This window comes from Polypterus senegalus, chromosome 15 (genome assembly GCF_016835505.1).
Source record: "Polypterus senegalus isolate Bchr_013 chromosome 15, ASM1683550v1, whole genome shotgun sequence".
NCBI lineage: Eukaryota > Metazoa > Chordata > Cladistia > Polypteriformes > Polypteridae > Polypterus > Polypterus senegalus.
Window position 1 is genome coordinate 65,958,237 of NC_053168.1, and position 22,377 is coordinate 65,980,613.

The 22,377-nt window shown below is 38.8% G+C and overlaps 1 protein-coding gene and 1 long non-coding RNA gene across 2 annotated transcripts in view; one reads left to right on the top strand and one right to left on the bottom strand.

Annotated features, from left to right (window-relative positions):
• Nucleotides 1-212: 212 nt before the first annotated feature.
• LOC120515909 lies at nt 213-15,093 on the bottom strand. The gene is made up of 3 exons (XR_005630730.1): nt 14,762-15,093; nt 10,753-10,907; nt 213-253 (listed from the first exon to the last, which is right to left on the bottom strand). It is a non-coding gene; the product is annotated as an uncharacterized LOC120515909 (long non-coding RNA).
• The window catches only part of gtpbp10 (GTP-binding protein 10 (putative)), a 51,744-nt gene continuing 41,260 nt past the window's right edge, over nt 11,894-22,377 (top strand). Inside the window, exons 1-2 of the mRNA XM_039737278.1 lie at nt 11,894-12,036; nt 19,412-19,605. Coding sequence (XP_039593212.1) covers nt 12,004-12,036; nt 19,412-19,605 — 227 coding nt within the window. The 5' untranslated portion in view covers nt 11,894-12,003. The remainder of the gene's footprint in view (nt 12,037-19,411; nt 19,606-22,377) is intronic.

Here is a 22,377-nt window from a genome sequence, read left to right on the forward strand (position 1 = left end):
CAATTGATTGAGTGCGTTTATAGTTCTTGGGATGAAACTGTTTCTGAACCGCGAGGTCCGTACAGGAAAGGCTTTGAAACGTTTTGCTGTGGCTGAGGCAGCATGTTCTTGAAGCTGTATACCGATAATTCTCTTTCCGATCAGCTGCTGCTGTGATTCCCCACTCAGATACAGTGATATAAATACTCTGAGTGGTGCAGTGAGAGTAATATGGAAAAAGATGATCCGCTGTGGCAACTCCTAACGGGAGGACCTGAAAGCAGAAGAAGAAGAAAGTGCAGTATAAGTAACAATGCTAAAGCAGTTATGGTATTTGGAATACTATGGCTAATCCCTGGATCATTATATTGTTACAGGTTAATTACAATCAGATGCATTACACTAATAAACAATATGTGGTTAGTTTCAGTGTATTTATAAAGCCGCGTCAGGAAAATAAGGAGTAACCACACAGGAACAGTAGCACTGCTTTGATGCTGGGTGCTGCCAGTCTGCAAAAGTGAGTGGAGAACTTGCGTACGACAAGGTATGAGGTACCGTGGAAAAGTGCGTGGCTTTACGCCAAGTGTAGGTTTTATACATCGCGATTTGAACATGGAAAAGTTCTTACGCAACATTTCTGTGCGTACGCACCGTTTATACATGAGGCCCCAGGTGTGCATGCATGATGTGGGTGCCACTCCCCATCCCCCCACTCAGTGTGTGGAACTTGCAGAGAGGTTCTGGACATGAAAGAGCATTGGCATGGAGTGCCCTTCATCTATTTTGATTGACAAACTTGTAGGCTCAAAAACCAGCACATCACCTGGGAGTTGGAGTCCCTGTGGGAACTCAGTCTCTATAAAAGTGAGTTGTCAGTGACTACAACAAAACTCCCCCCAGGTAATAGTGGAGTAGGGTGTCCGCCCATTTAATGGCCAAGGCCTCTCACTCAATTGCAGTGTACTCAGTTTCCCAGTCCAACAGTTTCCAGCTGGGGTGCATGGAGCATTAGACTATGTCAGCGTTTCTCGACCTTTAAATATTTGGGACAAGAGCTTTCATAATAGTTTTAATCGCGCCCCCCTAATGTTTTTTTGAAAGGAGCCCACTAACACCAAATTGTTCTTTTTTAATTAATGATATATTATAGATGCATATTTTATTATACCTACTTAACTTTTATTGACATTTATCTAACTCTATATTTATTTTTCTAGTATCAGAATGTAGTTTAAGTTAATTTGTTTTGGTTTCAATAGATGTATTTTTCATATTTTCGATTCTTATTTTCTTTTTTTCACATCTTCGTGCCCCCCTTTTTGTTACTTCGTGCCCCCCTAGGGGGGCCCGCCCCACAGGTTGAGAACTACTGGACTATGTTGACAACCTGGTTCAACATGGCAGCCAGGACAGTGTCCAAAGCATTGGTCTGGAGATGAAAAGGCAGAGTAATCTTAAGGTGAATTAGAAGAGGAGCAAGAAATAAAGGCTGTTTTTAGGTCACTGAATGCTTCCTCTGTTTTGGGGACTCCATCACTTCTTTCAAAGGTGCAACCCTTTCCAAAAAGTGAGGTGCAAAACTTTGATAGTACCTGACTAGAACCAGGAAGGCCTGTACTTGACTTTTGGTCAGGGGCCCGGGCCAATCCTGAGTGGCTTCAAACTTTGGAACACTGCTGTATGTGGGTAGACTCAGGGTATTGGCTGGCGTAATGCACAATAACTAATAAGTATTTATGGGCCCCGTGCCGAGGTTTGAGTGAGCTGACTATGTCAATGCCAATTCACTCAAACGGAATCTCAATCAAAGGTAAAGAAAGAAAAGGTGTGCAGTCTCGCCAGCATATTTGATTTAAATGACACTGTGGACAAGACCTGCCAAAGCAGCACACCTCTTCATGTATGCCAAGTTAATAAAATCTAGCCAGGATTCTTTTGAGAGATTTTTTCAGTGGCCAGGTGAGCTCCCAAAAGGTGGGCATGAGCCAGATCATAGATCTCACTGCAATAAGGCCATGGAACTAGGAGTGGGTTCGGCTTTTCGCCTTTGTACTCCTCCACCCGATATAAAAAAAGTTAATAATCAGCATGACATGTGGCCCCAGGGGGCATAGAATTGGCAGTTTGCAGTCCAACAGAGCTTACAACATTCCTGGTAAACTTCAGTGAGTCATTGTTCCACTGCTCTCACCAAAAAGAGAAGGCAGGAAGTGAAACTGCAATTGCACAGCAGAAGATCCTCCTATCTCAGATGGGAGTGTGTCAGAGGGGGACATTTTTGTACACTGGGTCATTCCATTTCTCTCTTAGGAAAAGAAACATGCAAATATTACATTTAAAGCCCGGCATATGAACAGACAATAGGAACCCATTGTTTGGACTGAGGCAGCACGGTGGCGCAGTGGTAGCACTGCTGCCTCGCAGTTAGGAGACCCGGGTTAGCTTCCCGAGTCCTCCCTGCGTGGAGTTTGCATGTTCTCCCCGTGTCTGCGTGGGTTTGCTCCGGGCGCTCCGGTTTCCTCCCACAGTCCAAGGACATGCAGGTTAGGTGGATTGGCGTATCTAAATTGGCCCTAGTGTGTGCTTGGTGTGTTTGTGTGTGTCCTGCGGTGGGATGGCACCCTGCCTGGGATTGGTTACTGCCATGTGCCCTGTGTTGGCTGGTATTGGCTCCAGCAGACCCCTGTGAACCTGTGTTCGGATACAGTGGGATGGATGGATGTTTGGACTGAGGTGAGAAGTTAAAGGCAAATTTCCTTGGTTATCCTGTAACTGATTATAGTAATGGCTGTCTACAGGATATCTGTATTTACTGTCTTGCAAACGAGTCACCACTTTGATGTTTTTGGCTGGTTGATTTTACAAAGAATACAGAGTTGTGGTAACAGAACTGCTCCTTCCTTGGAGGATGTCTGTATTTACCTGACTTGGAAATTAACATATTTGATAATATTGGTTTCTAAACAGCAGATCTGTACTCATTAATGGTTCGTAACAATGCATTTTGTTAACTTATGTTTTCATTATTTGTTAAACCCAGGAAATTTAGATGTGCCATTGTTTAATCTGATTGTCCAGAAGTGATAATTGCAGGGACTTAAGGAGATTTAAGCTCTGGCCAGGAGAAGGCAAAGAGGAGGGACGGTCCACTGAGAACGCTGCCAAGACACTCGGACAGAGCACAGAGGCTCGTAGGCAGACGAGGGTACCTGGCTGGCATGACGTGAGGCACAAGGACGGCAACACTTACTTCCAGGGAGGAAGAGACAGCTCCACAAGGAGACGCCAGTTGTGGGTCCAGCGAGAGAGGGAAGCCGCATGAAAGGACCGAGCAAAGCTGGCAGACAAGAAATAAGGTGTGCCTAGGTCACAGCAACACAAGGAGCCCAGAGTGGAAAAAAAGGGAATGACGAAGAGACGCTGACAGGGATTCAACAATTTGACACAATTTCTGTTGGAAAACGAGTGTCCGGTGAAAAGAGTGCATCTGTGGACAGTTGAACGACTAAGTGTTGGGGTAACACAGTGCGCAAACTGGACTCTGCACCACTAAAGGTTGTATCCTCCAATTCTTGTTTTTCACAGACTTTTAAAGTGTGGACTGTGTGCTTGCCTTTTTTTAAAAAAGGGAATTTTGAACCTGATATTGTTAGATTTTGTTTATGTTCATTTATCTTTTTAATGTACTTATTATTGCCTTGTGTAATAGAAGTTACTGTTGGTTTTCCTGAAATTACTGTTGTCTTTCATTATGTGTTTACTCACCGCCCAATTTAAAGAAACCTGTGTGCTATTATTGGTAAATTTCAGGAGTTCCTAGCCTCTTAATAAAACTGGGTGGTGTAGTCGGATATTTGAATGGTGTCTAAGTTAGATTACCTGTAAGCGTGACCAGACACCTGTCACAAGTCTCACAGGAATACCAGGAATGACAGGCATGACAATGTCCACTGTTCAAAAGTCAGCCTTGTCTCATTGGTAGCCATGTCCTTACCTGCTCTTTTGCATGTTGGAGAACCACCTTTCGTACACTCTCCCAAGTGTGTACAAACTGAAACGAGTCCTTGTTACTTTTGTTCTACAACCAGTCCCCGCCCAGTATCATGCTGTAGGACAGACGTAGCAATACCACCATATTAATTCTGAGGTCTGCAAGCCTTACACAACATAATGGGGTATTCCCACGAGACTCCATGAATACATGTATTACGGGCCCTTCTTCCATCATAGTGTTGTGACATAACAGTGAGCAGCAATAAAGATATTGCTGCCAGAATCATAGAGCCTGAATGAGATATACCTGTATATTCAGCTTTTCTGCGCTGAAAAGGAAATATGAAGAGGGTGAGACACGGCCATATAACAGTATCTTTCTTCTTGTGTAAACACACACTCCATCATTTCATCCAAGTGGGGACAACTTGGCCCCTGGAGCCACAGTATGCCACACTTTTATCATTATAGGAAGGATGATAATCAGGCTCTTCTCCTTGGGCTGCTCGAGAAAGTCTTCTTTCCTCTGGTCACATGGAGTGAAGAGCAGCCTGGTGGAGCTTGGTGGTCTCCACCTGGCTTTCCATATCTGCCCTAGACTGGATGGAACAAAGGTTTGGGGAGCACATGGACCAGAAAGTCACATTCCACCATCTCTACCACATGCACCACGGTGTTCTCCCCAGGGCACAGCCAGTGAGCCAGTTTCCGCCAGATGTCAAAAGCCCAGGCTTGGGTTGGCCACTCGGGGCCAGGATCTGTGCCCACTCCTGATGGAGCCAATGAGGCTATGGTCCTCTTGTATATAAAGTCCCAATGCCATCCTTTGGATGCACTACGCTGGGCCCTGAGATCCTACCACACTCTGTGCTTCTCCAGCCTCCCACAGACCCTCAACTAGTTCAGTTTCTTGCACAGCTACTTGTAATTGCAGTTGGCCGACCTGCTTGATGAGCTACTAGACCAGCTGGATGAGGTCTGTTGGGTCGATCATCCTGTAGACTACACCACTTTTGGGACCAGGTGAACAGACCAAGAGAGACATGAGAAGAATTATTGGGGTACAAGCTAGGCTACTCCATTTAAATCAGCACAAGAAAACATCAAAAAAATGTGTTCTCAGAACCAAAAGAAAGCAGACTTCAAACACCCTTTCAAAGTATGAATGTGTAGCACCAATGCAAGCTCTGTCCATGTGATTGCTTGGTCAAAATGACACATGATTTCCCAGGGACTGCCTGATTTTTGGTGTCTAGGCCAGAAGGAGCAAAGTCATCTCATGTCATTGCGTGCTGGGTAGGCATTTTCCTTGGGTGTCTTCTTGGAGCTATGAAAGAGTGAAAGAGAAGATAGTGCCAGCACACCTCTCGCCCCAGAGTAGTATCATTTACCTCATTAGTACCAAGAACGCAGTCCCCAGCTGCACACATGCGACAATGTAAATAATACATATTTCTGTAAAGTGAAGGATCTAGGCTCCTTTCTCTGAAAGTTTTCCATCATCTATTGGCACACTAGACAGGCACTTTGAATTTTAGTAAAGCCTATCATGCTCAAATGCAGATCAAACTCTGGTAGCAAAGAGCACTGATCTCCACATTTAGAACTCAACTGAAATCTTTCAACATCAGGTAGTTAAACTTGTGACCAGGGTTGAAATGCTGTGTTAGATATATTTTTATTTACAAGATGGGCATCAGCTGGACAAAATGTGGGTGGGGGTGTTGGGGCTTGAGAACACCCAAGCATATAAAATGTGCAGTTACCGGTCTAATGGGAGACCTTATTGCTCTCTAGGATATCAGAGTAAGTTACTGGTACAATGAAATGAGGTGGTACTCGGCTTATAGCCTAGGAATGCATTTGCACACATTCTCTCTGATAAGGTGGCTTGGTGACAAAGAGCCACTCGGGTTTGTGTTCTGTGCGCTCCCTGTGTGGAGTTTGTATGTCTTCTCTTTTCGTTTTGTTTCTTTCCACAATCCAAAGATTTGCAGATTGGCACACCAACAATATATATAATGAATGTGTGTGTGCATGTGCTCACCCTGTCGAGTGCCCTGTCAACAGATTGATACTTCCATGGACCCTACAAGTACTGGGATAGTCTTCATTGCCCTCTTGACCTTACTTTGGATAAGAAGGATTGAAAAATGGGTGGACGGATCTCTTCAATAAGGCAGGCAATTAAAGTACTGCCATCAAAGGAGTAGGCTGCAAATAAATTTAATAACTTAGACCTGGCTAAAATCAATGTTGCTAACAATTTGAAAGTGTGGGATTGTGCTTTATCACATACATGTTACATATACATTCTTTCAAAGTCTGTTGTTCTTGCCAAATTACTGTTCATCCGTCCATCAGGACCACAGAAAAAATTTAATTATTTTCAAAATTATATTCCAAAGCTATAAAAAATGTTTTCCCTTATCACCAGAACAGCTCAGCCTACAGATGCTTTACAGTCGCCTGAAGACACTTCTTTGTAATGTCTTACAGCCAATGTAACCTTGGAATTTCCTTGGAGCAAAGCAGCAGAAAGCTTATTTTAAATTTCTAACACCTTGTTCTGACTAGACCAGAATTGAGCGTGGTGCAGGTACTGCCTGCATTTATGTCAAGAAATTTACCCACATTTTAAAGGCTGAAAGACAAGGCATTTCATGCATTCGAAAATACACGTCCACTATGACATTCTGAGGACTGTAAGATTGAGAGCACTGCTCAGTTAGGTCTTAGATCATACATTCAAAACTACCAGCATCTGTCACCATTGTTGTTTACCGGGTCTTCACTAATTATCCTCTAATTCACATTCAGTTAAATACTTTTTTTAAAAGCATCTGGAGCTTCAAGCTATGTTTTGCATTCATATTCCGTATTCTTAATAACCATTTCTTTATAATCCAGTTTATTGTCATTTTAATGTTAGACCACATTGTTTTAGGGAATGCAAAACTTTGACTAGTTAGATTTGCCTCCTCAATGCCCATGCAGCTTTTCTTCTCACTCTGAAATTAAAAGGGCCCTTATCCTGCCATATCACTTTCTATTATAACAAACTTTAAATGGACTATCCTTTACACTCCATATAAATATTTTAAATTAGCCAATGGAGGAAAATCAAAATGACTGATTTATCAAAGATAAGCATTTTTTTGAAATCCTATAAACACAATAGTGTTTTCCATATTTAGATATGATCTTAAATTTTCCTAAATTAGTAAAACACAGTGGCAAAAAATTTAGCTACACAGGTCCTTTACAACTTAAAAGCTGTTCCCCAGTGAAATGAACCAAACCCTTTATTAATGAAAGTTTAAATGTGTTCAGAAGTGCATTCAGTCAATTAGAAATTGGGACTTATTTTAGAATCAGTCACAGTCAGAGACAGTTTCACAATACAATTTAGAAAAGCAGTGGTCAAACAGTTCTGGAAAATGTACAAGTTTTCACTTAAGATTGATAAACAGAAGCAAAACGGTTAATCCTGGGGAACCCATTGCTGAGACACTTAGGTTATAATTTTTGCTTTGGTGTCAAATTTCTTCTCAAAAGCCTTTGGATTGAGGGACACTTTGCCCAAGTCCAAGATATGGCAGACTGCCTACAGCCAACAGTCACTTACAAACCTAAATTTCACATTATAACACCATCTTTAATTTTAGAATATGAATGGTAATATTTCACATAAATACAAGGCTAGAGCTGCAGGATGTCAGCATTCTGGATTTTAGCTAATTGTTTTACAACCACCATCCTGGCCTTGCAGGGTGACAACACTGAAGCACCTTACTTCTTCAAACCCATCATGACTTCACATGGGAGATTACTGGTTTATTATAGCGGTTTGCGGTGCAGTGTGACATCTTTGTATAACCCTACAAACTACCAACAGATTTGTAAGATGGTGTCAGTGCTTATGCATTACTTGAGCCCCATCTTTAATGTCCCTAGTTGAACAAAAAGTAACAGAAATTAACTACCAGGAACTACAAAAGGCCCAAACACGTGTGGTGGGAATGCTACAAACGTTACAGAGTTTCTAAGAAGTCCCTGGTTCATGAAAAAAGTTCATGCAGTGGGAAAGTGCCAATGAAATATACAGTATACACACACACTAACAACTAGGCAGTGTTCTGTGTGTGGCAATTAAATTTTAAGCTCCAATTATGTGTATTCCTAGCAAAGGTGTAGTAAGCAACTAATCATAAATATCCTTAATATGCAAAAAGTGAATCATGCAGTCCACAGTTATCAATTGCAGACCATCATTTGAGACAGCAGAGGTTTCAGTGGAAAGAAAATCTTACAGTTTTGTAAATAAAGTTTTTGGTAGGAGACAAAAGAAATTAAACCAGCTTTACATTTAAATATCAAAAGCCTTTGTAATTATGTGGTCATTAGGCAAGTAGAATCAGCACAGCACCAAGTGCATAGAAGCAAATTTTAAAAACTTGTGGTTGTGCCACACTCCTTCAAATACAAAAGTACTGGGAACCACTTAAAAATATGCATTTTTCTTTTTAAAAACATTTGACCTTTGATTGTGCAACTGTTTTAGCTTTAAATTGTTATGGCAGTTTTTTTTAATGTACTGTACTAACTGTTCATCCCCAATAAATGAAAAGTAATTATAAGAATTAACCCAAGACTAATCAATGTGCAGTGCTTGTTTCTTACTGATCTTAAACTCTACTGTTCCAGCATTTAAGCTGTTGACTGCTTTATCAAGTTATTTTTTGCAGTGCATAGCACCTGTTAGATAGAATCCCTTGGTAAATGTTGATGAAGTAAAGTGGAACCAAAGTAGTTTTTGACCTTTTCATTGTAGGACCATTGAACGACCTTCCTTTTCAAAAACTGTAGCGGGCGATCTCGTCTTTTTTACATCATTATCATTACTACGAATAACAGATCCCGCCTTTACTTCTGCACCTACAAGTCTGCTTCTGTTTTACACGTTGAACACCCTGCTAGATTTAAAAAAAGAAAACATCTTTCTATGTGTGTTTCGTAAGTTTGAAGAGCAGTTCATGTATGCATAAAACTCCACAGTTTTCAAGACGTAGAATCCACATGCATAATAAAACTTCTTTGTTTTATGTCCTTGAGACCGAAAGGCTCTGCTCCTTTAGGCCAGTGATGCGCACTCTTTACCGTATTATGAGGGCTGCCGCTATTGCAACTACAGTAGGCCTACTGTATACTGAACACTTGGCGCCTGCTCGATCGTTGGGATTGTTCAGGATTCTCAACCTTCAGGGAACTAAACCGCGGCACAGAAGATTTAAGGCAGACTCTCTTAACAGCGCGCTCTATAGGTGTTGGTCAATTGTCCAGTACTTTGTGGGCTGCTATGCGATATACCCAGAGATGTACTCGCTGACACTGCCATTTGCCATTGTACAGCCGGTAAAGCCATTTTGCCATTGACTAAAACGCTCTCACTTATCATGATCTACAACTTACTTTATCTGTCTTTCTAAACTTTGCATGTAAAACATAAGCAATCAATTGCACTTTGTAATGACTCTCTTTGAAAATGTAATGGAGTAGCATAAGATATAGGCCTATTTTATACAAAGTATTTGCACTTAAAAATAAAAAAGCACAATTTATTACAAAATCTATGTAACTACAGTAACGGAAATAAATATAATTCGTTACTTTCTACCTCTGGCATGCTTAAATATTAAAATACCCCAAAAATACAGCAAGTGACCGATGTATCCTCTTTTTCACATCAAATAAATGTACAAATAAATGTCAGGACCACTCAATTCAAAATTACAAGGCAAAATTGCTCACAAATCACACTCGGGAGCAACAGTTTTGTGAAAAATTAACACAGACTTGTTGGGAACGACTTGTCAGTTTGTCCGGTTTGAATCCACTACTTTGTAAAGTATTTGCAAAAACTAGCAAGTTTGTAAGGAAGGCAATTCTGACTTTTATAATAATGGTATCAGACATTCACTTCAGATTTATCAGAAGTGACTCATATTTTAGAAATCAACTACTGCGACCAAAAGCTTATACTCAAGTCATACAGCAATAAAAAAAACTATTACAATTTAGACTTCGTATTAAGAGTCCAAAAATACACCTGACAATTTTAGTAACGGCTTGGCTGCCATGAAAAACCGTTCTATTCGCTCAGCTATACAGAAATACACAGTGAATCATATCACAAAAATAAAGTTGGATAAAAGCGTTTAGTGACAAAATGGTCTCCACCTTAATTGTATTGGTAATTGTACTGCAAATGCCATATCTTCAAGTAGGACTGATGAACATGGATGGATAGCCCAAATAGTATCACGTTGTTTGTGAGGTCTAGAAATGGTCTCAAGCCAAGTGTGTGTGGAGATCAAAGGCTAACTGGGTTTTGTTAAAAGGAACTGAAGTTTATGTGCCTCGAAATGTTCACTTGTACGTGATACAATGGGGCTGGTCGCGTTTTTCTTTACTTTTTTTCACGATATTGTTAGGTTGATTTTGTTTTTTAGTTGTATTATCATTTCACTACTTCATTGGAGGTCTGTGGGGTTTTACTGCACGTTACGAATTTTATTTGTATTCATATTTTAATAGAAACCTTGAGGAGTCGTACTGTATTTATCTGTTGTTTATAATACATTTTATTTATACGACTCCATAAAGGCAGGAGCATTTATTATATTAAATGTCGGACTTGTGCTACATATAGTTAAACCGGGCTCAACTGGTAAGACTGCAGAAATCAATAGCAACTGAGAATACATTCCAACTTACCCAGAAATATGCTTCAGGTGGCTCATACGCATCAGGTTAAAATCGTTCAAATGACCATTTTCAGAGCCTCTCAATCCAATTCATGGTCATAAAGATGTCACCTCCTATTGTAGCAGCGCTTACAAGGCGGGCACAAACCATGGCTGGTGCTGAACCTAATGTGGCACCAAAAAAAAAAAAGTTTAATTTGATATTCTGTAACATCATTCCCAATAGGAAAGTTACCTTTCAGTTTCAGTACGAAAGATTCGTAGTCAGGAGAGTGTCTCAAAGCACATGGTTCTGTATTACTTTAAAACAGTTAAACTCATTATTATACAAAATAGATTGTTAAAGACAGGCTACATGACTAAGCACTGCTTATTAACTAATGCATCTGAAAATAATGTTAAGATACAGTGCGTATATCAAAATATAATTTTCAAGTATATTACAAATACAGCATATGCAAATAAATGTTTATTTACATTTAACCAACCACTATTTGTATCCTTTTTAACCCTGGTAAAGATGTATACAGTTATATGTACACTACACCCATATTTATCTTTAAAAATGATCAGTCTTTTCAGACTTTACCTCGTGAAATCCTCAGTGTTAGTCAAGGAGGGTGATAGTAACTCCAGACTTTTTCCTAGACAAATTTACTAATTAGAAACCAAATCCTGCTGTGGATAAATCAGGTACTAGATTCTATACTGCAGATCTTGACATTCTGAAAAATATCATTTAAGTGCTTTACAATATAGAGCAGAACATATTTTATTTATTCTTTATACTGGTTCAAGTCTGACAGATGCTACAAATAAATATTGACAAAACGAGAAGCAAATAAACGTTGTGAATGCAGATGTTAAAGTGTTAAATAATTCAACGTTTTAAAAGTTATTGATCGAAGAAATTAAAATGAAGACCAAAATGGTGTTTTGCATTCTCAGCAGAAATGAATTCTAGTTAAGCCAGTGAGGGGAACGAAAACCTGCCGCTTGTGGCACCTTTTGTGATTTGTAGCACCTGCGCCTTTAAACGAACAAACCCGCCTCTCGTAAATCCTGAAAGATAATTGGTTTATTCGTTAAGATTGACGATCGTTCTGATCAATAGGCTTTCAGTTTGTAGTCAACTTCCTGTTTGAGAAGAAGACGCGTGGTAAAGCGCCTGCATGGAAATATTTTGAGAAGTGATGCGTTTGTTTGCTTCTTTTAATAACATAAGTTGTATCTAGAGATTGACGTATTTGTCTGGAGAAACATGGTTTGCTTCAGCAGATCGCTCCTAAGGAAGGTTAGTAGGAATAAAGACATTGGATGAGGTGTTCGCACATTTGTAGCAGTCGTGCTAGGTGATTGAGCCTCGAAACAAATGTTTATTTTTGAAAGTTTCCTCTTCTTGTAAGATCCCCTTTTGTGTAATTCCGTTGCAGTTTTTTTTTTTAAGAGTGAAATCTTCGGAACAGATCAGAATCTAAGATATTGCTTAAAGTTTGATTTTCCTTAGAAACTTGTGAAGGTGGAATAGGTCACAGGTATCTCTACTAAAACTTGGCAATTTACTCGTGGGGACAACGTTTGTAATAATAAGGCATTTTTAAACTCACAGTTATGAAGGGTTGAGTTTGAGTTATGGTCGTATGTTTCTTTCTACAGGGCAAGCGGATTATGAAATGAATAGACTAATGTTAGGAGGTTTAGGACTGGCATTGACCTAAGGAGACCAAAAGCAGTGACATATGCACGATTTCTGTGCATTGCAGTTTTGTTTCGTATTAGTTATGCAAAGCAGACCGCTTCATTTTAAGTGGCTTAACTTCTGCCTTGAGGTAGTATCGACTTAAACGACCACAATTTTTGTCGTTTCTATTTCACTTATTCAGGTACCAACAAAAATAGAATGTGCGTGCGCGTTTCACTTGTGGAATCTGAATCTTAATATCCCCCTCTCTCACAGGGCTTATAAAACCCACAAATGTTATGGTAGCACAGGACACAAAGTATGAGGCAGCTCAGCGTGGGATGCCAGTTCATTGCAGGACACATTCATTAGTCTTTTAATCTGTTCAACAGGCGACGCGACTCTGCAATAATCGCTTCTGTACCTAGCAGGTGAAATGCAATACATGCAGGCTTTGCTGATGTCGCTGGTCGTTTGCTTTGTCACCTATACTGCTCCACTGAGTTAGTTATTATAGGATGTGACGGTCATTTTGTAATTCTGCGTTGTTTTTTTGTTTTAATAGATTGCTGTAAAAAAATTTCTTACTTGACTTAAATAGTAAAAATAAAGTACAAATTAAGTAATTAATTGAGTTACATCCTGCTGCCTTTTACATTTTCTACCCCACTAGAACATAAACCATAGTTCTCCATATTTATTTGCTTGCCAATTACAGCTGTGGCTGTTGTTTACCTGCAGTCAAAGCCTTTATTTCAAGTAAAGTACTACATAAATGAACAGGATTGCTTTTATAATAAGCTGAGTATTTCTAAACATATACATTTGTATGCTTAATATATAGTATAACCAGTGCAATTTTAATTTCCATCTATGTATATTGAGAGCATTTGAAGCAACACACAGCAATGTTGATTGTTTCTTCCACCTACTACAATATCCTTTACAATGTATGATTATGTACTAGAGGAGGAGGAGAGGAATGTACCAAAGTACTGTTGTTGTGCATGTGTAGTTTATGGCCACAGTCCACCCATTTTTCACCCATATATCCCCAAAAGGAGTATGTACCTTGTCACAAAGCACAAATCTTCTCAGGCTGGTTCCAGCCTTCTGTTTAGTGTAATGGCCTCTCCTGGCCCAAGGTCACAATCCAGTATAACATCATTAGTGTTTCACAGCATAAATGTGCAGCCCTAAAATCTATAGGAAATGTGTGATACTGTCAGTTAGGCACGGATCAGAATCTCTTAGGAGTGTTTTCAGCAACTTGTTGAATCCATGCCTTAAAGAATTAATAGAATTCTGGAGGCAAAACTGAATAGACATATTCATTGAGTGTGTGTGTGTTTGTATATGTTGTATATAGTCAATGCCATTTTTCCTGAAAGCCTTTAATACACCTTGTTTAAAATTTTTTATATGTGTTTAATAAAAAAAAAACAACTTTCTTTTCCTCCAGATGAATTATCATAAATGAATTTGATTATCCATAAGTGTTCCTGCTTTAGAAATACTTGAATAGCATCTCACTGCCCTACGTTGGCTTTGCATAGATTGGTTGAAACCCAGTTTACTAGCAGTTATTGGAAATGCCTTTTGCACTTAGCCTCTTCCACTTTATCTTTTCCCACATTTGTGTGGGGTTGATGCACTTGATCAACTTTCTCTAAACAGCTTGGTCTTACAACTCCTGACCAGTCAAACCTTTTTCCCTCAGATCTTCTTTTACTTTATCCATTCACCTCCATTTTGGCCTCCTTCACTTTACTTCAGTTCTCATCACTCTTTTGCCCAAATCTGCATTGCCTCTCCTCATCACATGTCCTTACCACTTTACCCTGCTTTCCTGTACTTTCTTAGACCTCTCTGCCACTTTTGTTGTACCTCTGATTGTCACATTTCTTATTCTGTCCTTTTGTATGTGACGATGCGGGTTCGTTGCATGCTCCTATCTTCTGTCTAGGAGCCCTTGAACCTGTCACTGTCGGTAATGTCACCGATGAGCTTAGCAGTGAGGCAACAACATAGCAAGGGAATGGTGCAAAAATGTCAAGTCCTTTTATTTAAAAACAAAAAAAAGTGTTCAATATAAAGTGCAGTGCATTCAAAAATAGTCATTAAATAAATAATCCAATAAAAGTAGATGTGACACGTGGAGGTTAAAACTAATAAATAGAAAAAGTCTTCTTAAAAACAATGAGGTTAAAATAATGCAGGAAGCAATCCTTTAAAAACACAAAGTGCGGTGTCGTCTTTTACTTGTGTCTCCCCTGCGTCTCCCATCCAGGCTATGCACCAGGGGAGTCGCCCTACTCGCAGCTGACCTTCTAATTACCTGCTTCAGCTGTTTGGATCGCCTTACCGACCCCTGGCTCCGGTAGACTCCTCCAGACAGCAACTTGGGATTCCCTAACGGCCAAGGCTCTCACGCAGGGGACACCACGTCCCAAGTACCGACTCCCGCTGCCTTCCGCGGAGAGTCATCCACCTTCCGGTCACTCCTCCCACCCTTCAAAACAAAATCTGCGGGAGCGACCACTATTACAAGTCCCTGGGCGTCGGCCCCAACACCCAGGCTCTCTGTTCAGCTACATGCAAGACTGCACTTTCTCGCTCTCTCTCCTGCACCGACTTTCACCTCCTACTTCCTGCTTTCACCTGCAACTTCCCGTTCTCTCTCTTTTTCTTTTTTTCTCCTCCTCTAACCGACTTGCGCTTCTATTTATCAAGAGGGCATGGCAGCTGTGGTAAATCAGCAGCCCCAGGAACAATCACAGATGTGGACAGTCTCTCACCTGTGCACTTAGGTGATAAACGCCCACATCGCGAATCGCCCTGAGAACCGCTTCAGCCACACAACCACCAAGCCGCGAGCGTGGTGATTGTTTAATAATACATTTTTTATTTATATAGCGCCTTTCCCATGCTCAAGGCACTTACAGAACATAAGAAAGAACGGCAGGGTATACAGTATATAGCATAGTACAAAGCAAATTAATAAATAAGAAGATTAAGACAGTAAACTCAGAGAAAGCCTAACAGACAACAGAATTGATGGTCTGCACACACACACACACACACAGGTTACATGAGCATCTTGACAGAGAGGTAAACTGAGAGAAGGGGAATGAAGTCAAATAGAGCTAAAAGCCTTCCTGAACAGATGAGTTTTAAGTTGTTTTTTAAAGAATTCATGGAGTCAGCTGACCTGATTAATTTCGGTAGGTCATTCCAGAGTCTGGGCTATACAGCTGAAGGCCCTGTCACCCATGGAGTGAAGATTAGTGTGGGGCACAACAAGATTGCCAGAATCAGAGGACCTTAGTGGACGGGCAGGCACATAGTGATGGAGAAGGTCACTGATGTAGTTTGGCGAGGTTATTTAAGGCTTTGTAGGTTATTAGTAGGATTTTATATTCGATTCTGTAAGACACAGGGAGCCAGTGAAGACGGAGCAGGATGGGTGTGATGTGCTCGCTGCTGCTGGTTCGAGTAAGAACTCTTGCAGCTGAGTTTTGAATAAGCTGGAGCTGTGATATAAGATTAGAAGGGCCCCTGCCAGCAGCGAGTTACAATAATCTATGCGGGATGTGATAAAAGCATGGACAAGTTTCTCAGCATTAGAAAAGGAAAGGAAGGAGCGAACACGGATATGTTACGGAGGTGAAAGTAGGAAAGTTTCTTAATGTGATTTATGTGAGTGGAGTAAGAAAGGGAGGAATCAAAAATGACACCAAGATTCTTTGCAGTAGAGGCAGGTCTGATGAGATCACCACCAAGATGGACTGGGAAGGAGCTCATTTTATTAAGCTGCATTTTAGTCCCAATTTGCAGGAGTTCAGTTTTGTTGCAGTTTAATTTCAAAGAGTTCTGCTCCATCCAGGTTTTAATTTCACTAAGGCAGGTTGTGAGCTGAGAAAGCTCTGAGGAAGTTCCACTTTTAACATTGAAGTAGAGTTGAGTATCATCTGCATAAAAATGATAGCCCAGTCCATAGCTACGAATAATATGGCCAAGGGGGAGCATATAAATACAGAAGAGAAGAGGGCCAAGGACAGAGCCCTGAGGAACTCCTTGTGTGACTGGCGCCGAGCTGGATCTGCTGTTACCAAGACTAACAAACTCTTGCCTATCAGTCAGATAGGACTTGAACCACTGGAGGGCAGTGCCAGAGATACCCAGCATGTTCTCCATTCTAGACAGTAGAATGTCATGTCTGACAGTGTCAAATGCTGCACTGAGGTCTAACAGAATTAATATGCTGGTTTGTCCAGAGTCTGCTGCCATAAGCAGATCGTTGGTTACCCGTAGCAGAGCAGTTTCACAGCTGTGCTGCACCCTGAAACCAGACTGTTTATTTAAAAGTGGCCCTTTGACGGGAGCTGTGGACCCGCTATACCACATTGTAACTCCACACATCCATGTCAACATTCTCATTTTTGCACTTAACTGGCACTCCTTAATTAGCCAGCTTCCTGATTTCTTATATTTTTGTTTTATAGTTAAAAATTGAAGTTTTGCGACCTTCAGATTGAGCAGTATTTTTGAAGCATCAGTTGAATAAGAGTTGACAAGGTATGGTAGGCTGAATGGCACGTTCTCCTGAAAATGTAATTGTGTTCTTAATAAATAAAATTAATCAACTGAAATCCCTATTTGTTTCTGTCTTTGAAGTCTGGTGTGATTATTACCTTTAAGTAGTCTGTGCTTGGGAAAGGCACTATTTAATAAAATGTATTACTATTTTAAGAAAGGGTTGTAAAGTGCAAAATAATTATACTGGTAAAGATACGTAAATGCATTCATGTTGCTCTTATATTTTTTTAAGCAGCAAATATGAGCAAAACCTGCAACAAGCCCAACAAATCCAGACACTTTTATCAGAAAGGGAGTGCATGACTAATTGAGAAAGAACAATGAAGGAAGTGTTGCTTTCTTTATAGGTGAAGTTGGCAGTTCTTGAGAAAAGCTCTTGTGGTTGTTCTCCGCGTCTCCTTTTTTCAGGGTTTGCTCACTGCCAAAGGTATTTGATCACTTAATGTACAACATTTCGTGTGTGTAGTGTAATTATTAAATTAACAAATTCCACTAATTCTGTGACCACTAAAGGTAAAATAATGATTTGCATAAATACTAACATGTTATATTAGTTTGAAATGCTGCTGCCAGTTAATTATCTCTAATTAATCTGAATAATTATAACACCTAATCTGGTTTTATTTCACTGATTCCTGTGCCGTGTGGTATTATAACTTGTTTTACTGCTGTGTACCCTTTTAGTCTTGTGTGCTAAAAGAATATTTCTGTACCTTGGGAAGGTATATTTAACCTTCAGTTTAGGGTGTTTACATCATTGCTTTAGTTACTGCAAATGATTTAGTACTTGCCATTGACAAAACTTTCCCTCCGTTTTGAAAGAAGGCATTCACGAAGCCCAGACAATAATGCAGACCCTTTCTTTATTTGGGCAGAGTTATGCACAAATGACTCAGTCCATGGAGTGAGAATCTTCTTTTGTTTAATGGTGGTTGTCAAACCAACTTAAGAAGTGTTACCGCCATCAACTGGGCTGGAGTTTGATGCAGGAAGGAGAATAAACAAAAAAAAAAGACTATGACTTGAAATACCTGTATTTCCAATTAAATACTCTCAAATAACATTATAGTTTTTAAACAACTGATTATGGATCTATGAATCAGTTTACACCCATCTCTATACCTTGGTAATTGATATAATGTCAATTTACTCCTGTCCAGTGATTTAAAATGTTGACCTTGTTGTAATTTATATGCCAGGCACCCTAATAATACATGCTCAACTGTTTCTAGTTTATTACATCGAGTAAGAATCAAACAATTCGTTGTCTTTTATACTTTTTTTTTTTATACTTTTATACTTTTTACTTGATTACATCACCTCACATCTTAATATGCAGGGCTTCATTATCTTCCCCAATTACGTCTGTACATCTGTAATTTCTGACTCAAGTCGATTCTCCTGTTATTCTTAAACCTGCTTTGTTAAGGGGGGTGTTTTGCCGATTGTCCTATGGATCTTAGCACTGCTTTATAGGAGAGGTGTTTGGGCTTTTCCATCAGTTTATCCCAACTTTCTGGAGTGGTGTTTGTTACTCATTTACATTATTCTAACCTTGGAAAACTGGAATGGTAGTTTTCTCTAAGATGGGACAGAGACATCTTGCTCTTTCAGCTTTAAGATGCATTTAGTTAACCTTTGACTTAAACTCTGTCCTTTTCCTTGTGTTTAATATTTCAGTCTGTTATACCTTTTATATATAACTCCTTGCTGGGTTGTGACCATGAAGGCTATCATGTCTGACTCGTCCTCTTAGCTCAAGGTGGACAGTTTGTAGTGCTGAAATTATGAAGAAAAGCTAACAAAGCAGCAGCTAAACAATAGCCATTTGATTTTTTTCTTTCTGTTGTGCGGGGCCTCCTCTTTTAATCCCACTTGAACTTCAGGATCAAAATTATGGGTTCCAAAGTATTCCATCTTAGAGAGCAACTATACAAAATTTGTTCCAGATTGATCGAAGGGTGTAGAGTTGTATAAGGTACATACAGACAGACATTGTATTTTATATATAGAGTGTATGGTTTAATAAAGCTGGTTCGAGATACTACTGAATCATGGAATGTACTTAACATTTTTCATGCACAGCTTCTTAAGGATGGTTTCTGTTGCCTGAATAAATAACAGATTTTACTTTTTCATTAGTTTTTTTTATCACATAGGTTTAGATGTATGTAATGTCATGAAAATTAGATGAATGTAAGTTCATTTCATTGTTTTATATACTATGGTTTAAAAGAGGGTGCACACTTTATTTTCTTTATTGTAAGTAATATTTTCAACTGCAAACTGGTTAACATTTAATTTAGTGCATGATTAACTCTCTTATATAAGTATTAATTATTCTTTTTCTTTAGGATTAATTATACAGTATCTGTTTTTCTTGTCACAGTATGGTAATTTTGTGGATAACCTCAGAGTCTATGTACGTGGTGGCTCTGGCGGAATGGGATTGCCTCGACTGGGAGGACAAGGAGGAAAAGGAGGCGATGTTTGGGTTGTTGCTAAAGATGGCAGCTCTCTGAAAAAAATAAATGACAAATATTCCACAAAACGATTTGTTGCTGGCATTGGCGCAAACAGTAGGTAAGAAAATCTTCATTTAGAAGATTTTCCTTTCCATTGTGTGATTAAAATCCAGGTAAACCAACTAATTTAGTCTTCTTTCATCGACCTCATAGAGTCTGCACTTTCTTCCAATATTGCATTGGGCTTTTATTGAGGTACTCTTGGTTTTCTCAATTTGTGTTACAGTATGTGTTTTAGGTTAATTGATGAGTGATTGAAAACTGGCCTTTTATGACAGAGTAGTATTGTGTGTGAGTGCAAGTTCCTTGCCTGCAGTGCTTCTGGGATAGGGCCTGACCCCCTGGGACCCAAAATTTTCAGGTGTGGTGTGTTATTTTTTTAATGACTTTTTAAACAACATTTATTAAACTATGTTCCTGGGGAAACCTAGGGTTCCATGAAACCTTAAAGCAGTTCCTTGAGCTATCAGTCATAATGCTTGTATCAGCTGTAACTACTGGAAAAATTTGTGACAATCAACGAATAAGCAGAATTTGATGAGCACTGATTGCTTCTCTTGCTGCACTGACCTGAGCTCACCCAAACCAGAAAGCAAAAAGTCCTGAATTATATCATGAAAGCTACTAAACATTTCTGTCATTTGGTGCATGCAATATTGTATTTTTTCCATTATGCATCGAGTTGTGCTCAATAACTGAACATATTTCTATTTTTTTATTAAGTTAGAATTTATGTAATTATAATTACATGCGGATGGTTGCTTTCTTTCAGAGGATCAGTTTTTTAAAAGGAATTTGTGAAAATCTGAGAGCAGAAATAATCATATCCCCAACAAGCAATACTGTGACCTTGTGGCGTTCAGAACGTGAAGTTATGTTACTTTGCTGACATACTTTCATCTTTTGTATAAGTTTAACTTGTCTAATAAAATAGAAGGCCCAAAGAAGAAAATTAAATATTGATAACTTCAAAACTTTTTATTCTTTGTATCCAAAGAAATCAACTGACAAATTAAATGAGACAGAGAAGAGATTACAATTTTAACCAACTAAGACTTATTGTAATCACTTATTTGTCAAATTGTCATTAATTAAATTTGAATACTGTTTTCCTAAATGTCAAGACTTACAAATGTTTTTTTGTGGATTTTGGATTCATTTAATTTTAATGAAAAAGTAATTAACGATCTATCAACATATAAGAATATATGTTGGATTGTTTTTCCTCAGACATTAAAAATTTGGGAACTAGTTTACTACTCGGTTTCCCATATATTAAAATTGCATTTTCTCCGTGAAATATCAAAGCAGGTTGTGCAAGACTAGCAGAATTTTTTCAGATTAAATTCAGTAATTAATATTTAGATGCATGTATATTCCGGATGAATTCTGTAAAATGCTTTACCAAAAATCATTATTGTGTGGTGACATCTGCTGACAAATTTATATTTGTTTTTATTATATTTTTAACCTGTTATTTTTGTTTGTAAGTGATTGTTTGTAAATGGTTGTTCTTTTACAGTCACATGAGTGTAATGCAACTTACTGCATACTGCATGGTAAAACTGAAACATCGCAACAAATAAACTGCTGCTCTCTGGATTCTTCACTTATCAATTATGATTGACAGTTGATGCCATATGGCTGATCTTGTGTATCATTTTTAATGAAGTTAATTATGATATTAAGGGCGTTTTCAATGATATAGATTCCTTTTTTTTTTTTTTTTAAAAGCTGCCCTTGGCCATGTACACTTCTAATTAATCCACATCGTGTTTTGTTATATCTTTGGCTGAAGTATTGGCACAGTCTACTCAAAGCAGCAAGGAGTAAAATCAAAACAAAGAGGGCAATAACACTCAAATTACTTTAACCTGGGAGTTTATACCTCAATAGTCTATGTACTATATTGCAAGAATAAACTTGAGTTCCATAAGAAGGTACAGTAGGTCTTCATTTCAGCCTACATGCACATACAGCCAGTGTTAGCTAACAGAAATTTGAGTTAAGCACATGTGCAGCCAAACAATTAAGGGTCTAGTACTATCTACATGGCTTTTTAGACTAACTAGCTAGCAAAAGAGAAATGATGGTTAATTGCTGTAGTGTATCAGGTGATTAAAAGGTGTGGTAATTCACATTTTTTAAATTTGATTCTCCAACTTAATTTAAAGGAAGTGTTAGATTAAATATTGCTGAGGAAATTTATGTTAATATGTATACATTTTGCAATGTCCCAGAAATATTTGTTTTTGATAGAAATTGATACTTTTTTTTTAATCAATGTACTTGAAACTTAAGAAATTTAGTCATGACATTACTAATGTTGCAAATAGCTATTAGCTTGAAATTACTTATTGGATGGTGGATTTTATTTGCTTTATCTGTTTCAGATATGGACTTTTCTTTGAAAATCTTGATCTATAGCCAGGTTCCTGGAGTCATCATTTCACTGTTGCAGATGGTGATACTTTTATTTGGTGTGTACTATTTAAAAGGATGCAGCCTACTGAGAATTTATAATGCATCTGTTTCTCAAACTATAGATTCTGATGTATTTATCCTTTGGTGCAGTTGTGTATCTGGAACTTATTTTGCTATCCTGGCTAGACCCTGTTTGCCCTGTTCTTTCAAGACAGTAGTAGACACCTTTCTATAAAATCTTTAGTTTCTTGGCAATCTGTCACATGGAATAAACTTCACTTTGTGAAAAAGCAGTAGACTGATTTATTCCTTAAGAAAACGTTTCAATTTTGCCCTTTTTTACATGAGAATTAAACTTTTGGAATGCCAGCATCTTGCAACTTGAGCTTTATCGAACAAAATACGT